This window comes from Mastomys coucha, unplaced genomic scaffold, assembly GCF_008632895.1.
Source record: "Mastomys coucha isolate ucsf_1 unplaced genomic scaffold, UCSF_Mcou_1 pScaffold21, whole genome shotgun sequence".
NCBI classification, from domain to species: domain Eukaryota; kingdom Metazoa; phylum Chordata; class Mammalia; order Rodentia; family Muridae; genus Mastomys; species Mastomys coucha.
In genome coordinates, this window is record NW_022196904.1 from 154,911,551 (window position 1) to 154,924,524 (window position 12,974).

Below are 12,974 nucleotides of genomic sequence, written 5' to 3' on the forward strand. Positions count from 1 at the left end.
CCCAGAGAGACCATGAACTCATGGCAATCTTCCCACCTCAGAATGCCAGGCGCCAGGATTGCAGGCGTGCGCCACCATACCCACCAGTATGCAAATGCTGAATTTTGCTACCCACTAGATAGTGAATATATTTCCATGTCCTCAATCGACTTTACATTGTAATAAATGCACATGTGATATTATAATTTGAACATTTATAAGAAATAAAAATAGCTCTTTACAGTATAAGTACTTGCCCCTACCTTAACTCAAAATCCCCTTGGGATCCACCAGTCACTGATGGTGTGTCATGTATGTAAAGATTTGCACAAGTACAGCTCTGTTTTTAAATTCTTCTATGGTGGGGAAGGCATAGCCAGAAGCACTGAGACACCTCGTCGTGGTGCAACAGAGAAAAGACAGAGAAGGAGATGCCAGCATGTCAGTCAGGTCATTTGTATTCAGTGCCATGACCAGCCAGTGGAATGGTGTGGCTCAGGGTCAGGGTATGTCTTCCCCACTTAGTTAAACCTCTCTGGAAAAGCCCTCACAGACAAGCCTATTCTGTGCGGTTCTTCATAGCTCATTCTAGATTAAATCATAATTAGATAATTAATCACACATGTGTTCTTCTAAATTCACTTACACAGAAAGCAAACAACATGTTTCAGTCATATCCTGTTGAATTAGAGTAGCTATGAAAATCAACACTGGTTTTTTTAAGCATTTGTGCTATAGTATAGCTCTTAAGTATAGTATAGACCTTAAGATCTTAGGAAAATATCTGATTCAGGAGGCTAAAGTTCCAACAATAATCAGGACATATTTATTGAAAATTTGACTGTTATTCCTTATTTCAGGAAGAATGATATACTGGAGATGTTTTTTAATTCAGAGTTTTGGAAGAGGTATGCATGAAAAGCTACAGCATTGAGATATGGCTTGTGTTCGTTACCCTTCTATTGCTGTGAAGAAACACCATGACCAAGGCACCTTAGGAAATCAAGCATTTAATTAGATGCTTGCTTACACTTTCAGAAGTCCATGACCATCATGGCAGGAAACAGGGCAGTAGACAGGCAGGGAGGTCTGGCACTGAAGCAATAGCTAAAAACTTACATCTTATCATAAGAATGCAGCAGAGAGAGCAGACTGGGCCTTGTGTGGGCTTTTGAAACCTTAAAACCTCCCCCCAGTGATACCCCTTTTTCAACAAAGCCATACTCCCTAATCCTTTCCAAACAGTTCTTAGAACTAAACACTCAAATGTATAAGCCTCTAGGGGCCATTCACAGTCAAACCACTGCAGAGCTCTAGCACTCTTTGTCTTTTGGGATTCCATCTGTCTCATCTCTACCTGCTCCTTCTGTAACAGGTCTCGAGACCTTAGCACAACGGATGCCATGATGGAAGTTCAAGTCAGGTCTTGGTAGCACATATGAAGCAACACCTGACAAAATGAGAACTAAGACCTAATTCATCCAAGTCCACAGTTCTGGGAAAGTTTCAAGTGTACTAACCTTGCTTTTAGGTTTCTGTAAGTTTTACTTCTGGCTAACTGTTCTTGCCAACTGAGATATGTCAACCTAGGATGTGGTTTTTGTACTTAAAAACTCACCGTACAAAAGGGTTCAAACTGCACTTTGGGTTCTGCACACCTAGTGTAGTAACTGGTTGGCTAATAAAGACTTTCTATTGGCTTAAACCCACATCCAATTAGTCTTCACCAGTGAACACTTCATCACACCTTTTCATTTCTATGATAAACATTTACTCATCTCTCACTGAGTTCTTATCTCCTATCCCAGGATCTGGTCTTCTCACTATGTGACAATGACCAAAAAAGGGCCCCTTTTAATGCTTCACTGTCTTGAATTCAAACTATATGCTTCATGTATTGAGATCAAATAATGGAGCCTTTTCCAAATGTGCAGTAAAAAGTTAATAAGATTTCTCTTGAGTTACTATGTTAAAGTGGAAGGCATAACATAAAGAGGAAGCTCTCACGAATTTCAGTGACATACAAGCTGGAGCACAGGGTTAGGAAGAGCTTTGTCTCTGTCTTTTTATCTTAGGATGTAAGGGAGATGCTGTGGGGTGAGGGTCAGGGAAGGCTGCTGGTCAGTAGAGCTTTACATAACTGTAATTTGGCCCTCAGAGATGTGAGCACTCTAAATACTTTAGTGAGCACCCACAAAAACACAGTCAGAGTGACAGATCAAATTATCCAGACCCTCTGTTTTCTACTTAAGGACAACAAAGATAAGCCTGTACCTTAGAATGGCTCTCTATCTCCAGAGGAAGGCCCTAAATACATGCACTCCCTGCCTGGGTAACACAGCCATGCAAAGATCTGAGAGTCTCACAGAAATATTAATTTCTCCTTTACATCTAGTTTACTATCCATGTCCAAATTAGCTTTCGTAAAAACCTTTAAAACAGTGAGGTTCCCTGCCCCCACACTGATTACATTTAACTCCCGCTTCCCTTTCGTTTTTTGTTTTCTCCTTCTTATGAGGCAGGGGGATGACATGGGGAAAGTGTAACACTCAAGGTCTTTACTCTGTGGCTGAGGTGAGAAAGAAAAACAATTAAAATTACAGATTTGTAAAATCAATCTGAGTCGCTCAAACCAGATACTGCCATGGAGACGAGAATAGGATCTGTCTCCATGGAGATCTGGATGAATTTTTTTTTCCTTTAAATTATTATAATTTGTTACCAGGTGTTAGTTTGGCCAAGAAACAGATGAAAATGAATGAATGAATGAATGAATGAATGAATGAATGAATGGATGGATGGATGGGTGGATGGATGAATCAATAAATGAACAAACAAATGAATGAGCAAACTCTTCTCACATGAGAGAATTTATTAAAGTAAGCATAATTTGTTCTGATTATTCCAATTAATGGATCCTAGGAAATAATTTTCTCTCACTCAATTCAGAATTTCTAATGGAAACAGCTTATGATGTAAGTACATCATAAGCTACAAATGCTACAGAAAGGTATGGGCAAAGATGAATTCTGGGAAAGGTATTTTTTTTCCTTTTTTTTTTTAATTAGATATTTTCTTTATATACAAGTCATATGATATCTCTTTTCCCAGTTTCCCCTCCAAAAAGAAAAGAAATAAAAACAACAACAACAACAACAAAAAACAAAAACAAAACCCTGTACCCTCCCCCCTCCCTCTGCTCACCAACCCACCCTCTCCTGCTTCTTGGACCTGGCATTCCCCTACACTGGGGCATAGAACCTTCACAAGGCATAGGGCCTCTCCTTCCATTGATGACCGACTAGGCCATCCTCTGCTACATTTGTTGCCGGAGCAATTAGTTCCATCATGTGTACTCTTTGGTTGGTGGTTTAGTCCCTGGGAGCTCTGAGGGTACTAGATAGTTCATATTGTTGTTCATCCTAAGGGGCTGCAAACCCTTCAGATCCTTGGGTCGTTTCTCTAGCTCCTTCATTGGGGACCCTGTGCTCAGTCCAATGGATGGCTGTGAGCCTCTACTTCTGTATTAGTCAGGCACTGTCAGACCCTCTCAGGAGACGGCTATATCAAGCTCCTGTCACTTGCTAGCATCCATAATAGTGTCTGTATTTGATGACTGAATATGGGAAGGATTCCCAAGTGGAGCAGTCTCTGGATTGTCCTTCCTTCAGTCTCTGCTCCACAGTTTGTCTCTGCAACTCCTTCCATGGGTATTTTGTTCCCTCTTTTAAGAAGGAATGAAGTATTCACACTTTGGTTTTCCTTCTTCATGAGTTTCTTGTGGCTTGTAGATTGTACTTTGTATATTCCAATCTTCTGGGCTAATATCCACTTATCAGAGAGTGCATACCATATGTGTTCTTTCGTGATTGGGTTACCTCACTCGAATGATATTCTCCAGATTACTCCATCCTGTAGATGTACCACATTTTCTGTATCCATTCCTCTGTTGAGGGACAAGAAATTAGACTCCAGAGAACCAAATAACCCTATTTAAAAAGAAGGTATAGAGCTAAACAAAGAATTCTCAACTGAGGAATACAGAGTGGCTGAGAAGCACCTAAAGAAATATTCAACATCCTTAGTCATTAGGGAAATACAAATCAAAACAACCCTGAGATTCCACCTCACACCAGTCAGAATGGCTAGGGTAAAAAACTTAGGTGACAGCAGATGCTGGCGAGGTTGTGGAGAAAGAGGAACACTCCTTCATTGCTGGTGGAATTGCAAGCTGGTACAACCACTCTGGAAATCAGTTTGGCGGATCCTCCGGAAATTGGATGTAGTACTACCAGAGGATCCAGCTATACTACTCCTGGGCATATACCCAGAAGATGCTCCAACATGTAATAAGGACACATGCTCCACTATGTTCATAGCAGCCTTATTGATAATAGCCAGAAACTGGAAACAACTCAGATGTCCCTCAACAGAGGAAGGGATACGGAAAATGTGGTACATGTACACAATGGAGTACTACTCAGCTATTAAAAACAACGAATTTATGAAATTCTTAGGGAAATGGATGGATCTGGAGAATATCATGCTAAATGAGGTAGCCCAATCACAAAAGAACACACATGGTATGCACTCTCTGATAAATGGATATTAGCCCAGAAGATTGGAATACACAAAGTACAATCTACAAGCCACAAGAAATTCATGAAGAAGGAAGACCAAAGTGTGGATACTTCATTCCTTCTTAAAAGGAGGAACAAAATACCCATGTAAGGAATTGCAGAGACAAACTATGGAGCAGAGACCGAAGGAAGGACAATCCAGAGACTGCTCTACCTGGGAAAGGTACTTCTAACTCAAAAACAGCAGGCCATGACAAGGGTCATAGGCTCTATTTCATTGACATCCTAGCTGCAAGGAGGATGTGGGTCTCAGGTGATGTCATAGATTAAAAATGGACCAGAGATATCACTTAACCTCCATCCTTTGTCACATCTACCTTACAGAGCTGATTTGGACATATGCAGTGAGGTCAAACAGACTTCTATTACATGCCAGATAGAAAGAATCAGGGAAAATCAACATTTAAACAACAACGAAGAGTAAATCGGAATTTCTCCTAGTTACATGCTGCATTTGCACGTGCAAATATATATAAGATCCCCAATGAAATACTCAATTTAAGCAGACACCACATGGTAAACCTAGACCTTAACGATTGAATTTAAAAATCACTAATAAATATAATTCAAGAAACGTTTAAATGAGTCACAAAATAAGGCAATCAAAAGCGAACAATCATGGGTTTGCTGACTACTCTTTCCTAAGTGCACACACTCAACTTCCCACTGTCTTGTTAGCAGAAATAGTAAGGACTGTTTGGTTTGGTGAAAAGCTTCGCAAGACTCTACTGCTTCTAAAGCTTTACAGTAGATTCTCACTCGTGCCTTTCTGTAGAAGTGTTGCCAACACTCAAGAGCACTGAAACCATCTCTCCCAGAGGAAACCGGTTTATGTCCCTGTGACCTCCTGGCCACGTTTTCATGAACCAATCATGGTATAATCTTGTCATAGGTGCTCCTGTTTGTTTTCTCATGAAGTTTAGGGATGGAAGCTGGGGTCTCCCACTTACCAGACAAGCCCTCTACTACTAGATTACACCCCCAGACCATGTGTACACCTACTTAGAGCCATATTATTTGATATATGTGTGTGTTTCATTTATATTCAACTTATCACTGACAACACTAGACCTGAACAAAATTTGTCTAACACATGTTTTTTTTTTTTCATAAGATACATCCACATGACTTTCTCATACTTAGAGTCATCAGGCATACTACACACCATGGTGCTTGTGGGCATGCTAATGAAAACACCAGCAACAAAAACCACAGAAATGCAAGAGAGTAAGTAACACGAAACAGCCCACAGAAATGATATCTATAAGAGGAAAAGAGAAAAGGGAGACTTTTACCTTACTTGACCTTAATTGCGAACATGCACATGGTGGGCAGGCATTGAACCCTTTTGTCTCTCTACGTATATGTATGCGATGGGGAAAATTGGTCTCAAGTACTGACTTGTGATTTGCAAGTAATCATCTCGAAGTAGGTGAACTTACACAAGAAATCTATAAAAAGCTTCAATTGTGTTTCCTGCATGAAGGGACTCTTTTTAACGCTTGTGTTGTGACTATTCAGTTCCCTTGCCTATCTTTGGAGTTCCTATTCTTTTTTAAGATCTTACTCGAACACACACACACACACACACACACACACACACACACACACACACACACACACAAAACCACTTAATAGGTTCAGTCTGTAGGCAAGCATGTAAGGACATTTTCTTAATTAGTGGTTGATATATGAGGGCTCAGTTCATTGTGGGTGGAGTCATCCCTGGTCCTGGGTTCTATAGGAAAGCAGGCTGAGCAAGCCATGAGGAGCAAGCCAGTAAAGAGCACCCCTCCATGGCCTCTGCATCAGCTCCTGCCTTCGGATTCCTGCCCTGTTTGAGTTCCTGTCCCGACTTCCTAAAATGATAGCTATATGGAATGTAAGCCAAATAAACCCTTTTCATCCCAACTTAGTTTGATCATGATTTCTCATCACAGCAATAGAAACCCAGACTAGAACAAACTGCTTTATAAAAGTTATCAATGAGTTTTTTTCTATTTCTGTGTCCCTAATATGTTCCAAAGTGCATGGCATATAAATACTTTTTGGGTTGAACTTGTAAGCAGAAGAAAAGCCCTATACATGTTTGGGGATGGCTGAAGTGGCCTACAGTCCTCCCTACCCTTTCTTACCAGACCCCATGCTGTTCAAATTTCTGCTGTTACTGACATTCATGCTGCTTACAAGTTATCTTCAAAGAGACAGTATTGCAGAAGGGAAAACACTTTCTCATTAATAACTTACAGAAGTGATTTCTATTATAACCCAAATCCTTATGGCATAACAGGTCCATAGAAGAGCCAAGTGTTTTTGCATAAGAGTCATTAAATAAGAGCCATTAAATAAGATCTATATGTACAAAGCCAAAACAGGTTGCTTAGGGTTCCACCCCTGCCCAAGCAAGTAAACCATCAATGCAAAGTCTGTTTCCAAAATAAATTTTATTGTTGAAAAAGAGTCTGTTTCCCTCTGTTGCATTGGATTTTGTGACAATGCAAGCTCTCGAGCTGAGTTTGGCATAGGCAGAGAGTACACTTTGGGATGAAAAATGAAGGCAGAAGGAGTAGGCTTTGGGAATGCATCGAATGGACAGGCTTTGAAAAGTCTACAGAGCAGCAATGGCAGGCATCACAAACAGTCCAGGAATGGTTGTGAGCAAGCAGGCCTAAAGTCAAAACCATTTGTCTCTCTTCAAAGGCAACAGCAGCATGAAGTAGACAAGGCTTGTGGCTTCATTTCTGTCTTCCCATCTCCCCCCAATGTTACAAATATTTTGTAAATAATTATTGTAATAAATTTGGCACACATGCCCTTAAAAGTGTCTAGTTTTCTCTAGTGTTGATATCACAACTACTGACCACTTGAACACAAGAGAGAGACAGAGACAGAAACTGAGTCAGAAAACTGAATTCTAAGCACAATTCCCAAGGCCCAAGCGTAGGCCAGATGTTTCCTAGGATCTTGAGAGCATGGTCTTCAGAAGAGGACGGGTTTATAATGAAGTCCTCTAGGTCTTTCAGTATTCCAAAAGAACACACAACCCTGGATCTTTGTGTGAATTTTAAGTAACTAAAAAAGATTAAATAGAACAGAGTACATGTCAAGCAAATGCCCTGGCCCTACCCAAAGAAAGGCTAAACGTTGCAGCCTCTAGCTAGAAGAGTCTTCAGGAATGACAGCCTGCACACGGGATGCTGGGGAACTGCTTTTAAGTGTGTCCTCCTCCGCAAACATTGGCAGCGCTTGTCCTCTGCTTGGACCTTCACAGTCTTGCCAGTGAGCAGAACTTTCTAATAGGGCTTCCTTTTACAAGTATGTGTCGCCTCAGGGAGGCCATTTTCAACCAATTAATTGACTCCCAGTCCTTTCCCCTGTGTAGATGAGCTTAAGTTTCCCTGGTCAAAGCCCTGGCTGGTCTGGGACTGTGTGTATGTGTGGTGGGGAACAGGCCTGGAAACTCTCCTGGTTCACTTTGATAAGGCCACTGTTCTGTGAAAGATCGGTTTCCCCCTTTCTTCTCCCTTGTTCTTTTTATCTCTTTGCCCACCTTTTCTTTGATTTTCTTTTCCTCTTTCCCGTTCTTTCTTCCCCACTATTGTTTATTCTGTTACTCTTTTCCTGTCTCCTACAGGATCCCTCTCCACTCCTCCTTCCCTAGGACCCAAGAACTGCAAGTATTTGGCTCACCAGGAATGCACCAACACTGGCTGCGAGTATTTCTTGTGATGAGAGCGGAGAGTCAGGGAGCCTTTGCGCTCCAGCAAATCCGTGGGTCCAATCTCATACCACAGCTCTTCATGCTGTAAACACTCCTGACATGAACTATCAAATGTCCCCATGCCTGCCCTGCAGTTGAGAACAGACCAAACTGGGCTTCCCGCAGCGCTAGTCCAACTTTAAGTTACTCGGACCAAGATTCTGCGTCTCTCGTCTCCTAAGCAACCTAGGAGGGGTCAACTGAGGAGGCGGGGTCAGTGGAAGGTGGGGTTTCTCCAGCCTTACCATCCTGATTGCCTGCCTTTTGAGTACTGGTTAAACTACATTTCCCAGAATACAGTGAGAGAGACAGGGTTCGCAAATTTTTGACAGAGGACCACACGCTATCTGGGTTCACCAGCCTAACTTAAGCAAGGGAATATAAAGGCTGGTGGTGCCAAGAATCTGTTAAGGAGAAATAGCACAGCTCCAAACCTATAGGTTGGAACTGAATCTGTAGCAGTTGTTTTGACAGCCCATCTTCTGTTACTACCACACCTCCACTCACAGTTAAGTTTGACTAAAAGTGAGCAAAAGAAAACCCTGGCCCTAGAACATGACCTCTCTGTGCAGTTCTATTGCCGATCAAACAGTAGAGCCATTAAGCAAACGAGCTGAAGAGCTGGAGCCATCAAAGGTTCTGTTCTAGTCCCAGAAGCTGCTCTTGACCTTATTTAAGCACTGCCTACTTCCTCCGACAAAGAGGCCAGGGTAGGAACTGTGCCGAGTGGATGGAGGAGGGTGGAGATATCAGGGATGGACTTAGTCTCTTTGGATTATGGAGGCCTAACCACCTCTCGGCAGTTTCGGACCAGTAATCAACTCCCAGAGAACCTCCAAAGTCTTTTCATTATAATACCTGATGCTTTGTAACATTAATTTTTGTCATTATTATGGTGCTTGTACCCAGCACATGGTCTCCCCAGTTTCAAATGCACAGATGAATATGATATTGATTACCGTTTGTTTATTCAGACTTCTACTGATGCCAGAAGGTACTGATACCTGTCTCATGAGGTATGACAGACATCCCTAGCACTCAGGAGGCTAAGGTGGAAAGACTGAGACATAGGCTTCATCTAATGACTATTTTTAAAGAAGACTTAAAGCTCATATCAACCAATTAGAATAGAAGAAATTATTTGGTTCCTGATTCAAATACACAATCTGGAAAAAAATTAAAATGAGTATTATCAAAGATTATTGTATTGATGTTCTTTTTGTTTTTTTTTGTTTGTTTGTTTGTTTTTGTTTTTTTGAGACAGGGTTTCTGTGTGTAGCCCTGGCTGTCCCGGAACTCACTCTGTAAGCCAGGCTGGCCTCGAACTCAGAAATCCACCTGCCTCTGCCTCTGCCTCCCAAGTGCTAGGATTAAATGTGTGTGCCACAGCTACCCGGCTGTATTGATGTCCGATATTGAGGAGTAGTTCTGGATTTTATTTCAAAAATTTGACTACACACATCTTCCAAGTGCTTTTCAGTGGCCTCTGGTCATGGTGTGGGGCTCTAAGATGCAATCCATACTACCCGAAATCAAATATATGGCCTCTACTTATCAGCACCAACTGCTGCTATTTCAGCCTTTCCCTTTTGATGAAAGGAGACCCAGACGTGAACTGTAAAGGGGTTCATAAAAGCCACATATTCAAGTCTACCCAATCAAGGCAGAGAATGGTGCTACTGCAGAAAAACAAACCAAACAAAACCATAAGCACATTCCCTTTAAGTGTTTGCCAGTGCTCTACTGCTATGAAGAGGCACCAAGATCAAAGCAACTCTTATAAAAGAAAGCATTTGTGATGGTTTGTATGTGTTCTGCCCAGGGAGTGGCATGATTAGAAGGTGTGGTTCTGTTGGAGTAGGTGTGGCCTTGTGGGAGTAGGTGTATCACCACTGTGGGTGTGGGCTTCACCCTCACCCTAGCTGCCTAGAAGCAGTATTCTGCTAGCAGCCTTCAGATGAAGATATAGAACTCTCAGCTCCTCCTGTACCTGGATGCTGCCATGTTCCCACCTTGATGAAAATGGACTGAACCTCTGAACCTGTAAGCCAGCCCCAATTAAATGTTGTCCTTAATATAGTTCCTTGGACATGGCTTCTCTTCAGAGCAGTAAAACCCTAACTAAGCATGTAATTGGAAGCTTGCTTACAGTTTCAATTACTCCATTAATGATAATGGTGGGGGGCAGGGGCACATGCAGGCAGACATAGTGTTGGAGGAGGAGCTGAGAGTTCTAAGCAAAAAGAAAAAGAGTGAATTGGGGCCTAGCACGGGTTTTTAAGACCTCAAAGCCTATCCCCTGTGATACAATTCCTCCAAGGCCACAACTACTCCGAGACTATACCTCCTACCCTTCTCAAATAGTTCCACTCCCTGCGAATAAGCATTCAACTATATGAGCCCATGGGGGAAAAAACCACCGTGTTATACTCCCTGGCCCTCAGGTCAACTCATAATTCAAAATGAGTGTATAACAGTCTTAACACTGTTTAAAAGATCAAAACCTCTTCTGAAACTCATGGCAATCTCTTTAACTGTGACCTACAGTAAAATCAAAATTAAGAAGTTGTTCACATACTTCCAACTTGCAATACCACAAAATGCATTACCATTCTAAAGGGGAGAAAGGGGAACACAGGAAGGGAATGCTGGACCAAAGCAAGACTTAAAACCAGCTGGGCCAACTACAGACACTCCATGTCTGATATCAAAGAGCTCTTCAGATCTCCAATTTCTTTCAACTTTGTTGGTCGCAACAGGCTTCTGTTTCTTGGGCTGCATTGGAACTGAATCTGTAGCATCATCAGATGTTTCCCCATCTGATTTGTAGCTCTCCTCATCAGGTGGCCCAGGACTCTGGTATCTCCAACATCTTGAAGTCTCAGCCTTGAGGGGGAGGTAGAAGGAGAGGGAGAGGGAGAAGGAGAGGGAGAGAGAGAGACAGAGACAGAGAGAGAATGATCCTACCCACAATTAAGACTGGTCTTTCCACATCAGTTTATGATTTACCTAAGAAAAAGGTCCACCTTCTTATTCCCTCTTTACTCAAACTAATAGCTGGGTGCTTGTGCTCAGTTCCTAGGAGAGTCCTATCTCAGAACCTCCCAAATCAACAGCAGCATGCACTCATCCAGTTATTAAAATTATTTTTCTTTACCAGGTCATCCTTCCTCCCTCCCTCCCTCCCTTCCTTCCTTCTTTCTCATCGTTCTTTTTCTTAGAATTACCTACATTCCTTTTAATTTTTTACTGATTTATTTTTATTTTGTGTGCATTGGTGTTTTGCCTACATGTGTGTCTATGTGAAGGTATTGGATCCCCTGGCACTGGAGCTGTAGACAGTTGAGAGCTGCCATGTGGGTACTAGAGACTGATGATCCCAAATCCTCTGGAAAAACAGTCAGTGCTCTTAACTACTCAGCCATCTCTCCAGTACCTATCAAAGCTCTTTCTATTAAGCGAAGAGACAAAAATTTAGGATGGCTGAAAATTCATTTGTATTATCTTTATGCCAATTCAGTTTAATTAGATTTGAAACTGTACTTAAATTGTATCATAATAAAAATTGAAGAACTAAGCATTAATCAAAGGTGGCATAGCTATTGTTCTCCACAAACAGGACCTCCCATCACAGACATAAAAATGTTGGAGCCCACATGTTATATCAGATGATATATTCTTTTTCATTCTGAGCCTCTCCATCATCAACCTCCCTCTTCTTTTCCCTCTCCCACGTCCTTTTGGGACTTTTTCTCCTTTTGTTTCTTGCTTTTCAATGTCCTGATGCTTGTTTCCATCATCCCTTATTTTATAAAATTCATTTCTTTCCCTCTCTGCTGTCTCCCTGTTTTCCTACCCTCTTCCTCTGATGGTTAGAGGTAGTACAAATTTGAGAGTCCAAATCATTTCTCAGCATGAAGATGAGAAGAGGAGAGGAAGAGGAGAAGAAAAGGAGGGGGAAGAGGAGAAGGAGAAGGAAGCTGGTGCAGTCCAAAGTTATATAAAAGTGTGAAAGAAAAAGAACTGGACCTATCAACACAGTCCTGTAAGCTGGAACCTGATCTTATGATCCAGGAGCTACTGAAGAAATCAATTCAGACAAAGGCATCAATCTTAGTTCTTTTCCTCTAACTTCTAGAAAATCACCAACAGTTCAACTTCAACTGCTTGTTTTAGAACAATTTTAAATCTGAGCGTGATTCTTCTGTGCTTCTAGTTTGGACTGTGAACAAATTCAGCCTCTATTTGCCCTCAGGCTGGTGTTATTAACTAGTATTGATTAAATGTTATAAAGCAACAGGCATTTTTCTTTCCAGAAACTTTCACTAACAACATGGGATTGATTTATTAAATATTCAACATCTAGTATTCTATAATTTATCATTTCCCTTATTTTAATATCTAATCTAGCCAATAAGTAAAATTCCTTGGCAGAAATGTCCCTAACTAATCATGATAAAAATTTAATTTTTTAAAATAGTAATGACATGCTCTAATGCAAGTGTAGATTAGAGCCTTCCTTAATATTGTACAAATGGGATAACCTTAATTATTTAAGGTCTAAATATCCGCTGTCACCAGCAGACTAAGGAGCC

At 41.4% G+C, this 12,974-nt stretch overlaps 1 protein-coding gene across 1 annotated transcript in view; it reads right to left on the reverse strand.

Annotated features, from left to right (window-relative positions):
- The window catches only part of CUNH9orf135 (chromosome unknown C9orf135 homolog), a 105,336-nt gene extending 96,787 nt beyond the window's left edge, over window positions 1-8,549 (reverse strand). The window contains exon 1 of the mRNA XM_031384795.1: window positions 8,310-8,549. Within this exon, the coding sequence (XP_031240655.1) occupies window positions 8,310-8,461 (152 nt within the window). The 5' untranslated portion in view covers window positions 8,462-8,549. The remainder of the gene's footprint in view (window positions 1-8,309) is intronic.
- Between the last annotated feature and the right edge of the window lie 4,425 nt (window positions 8,550-12,974).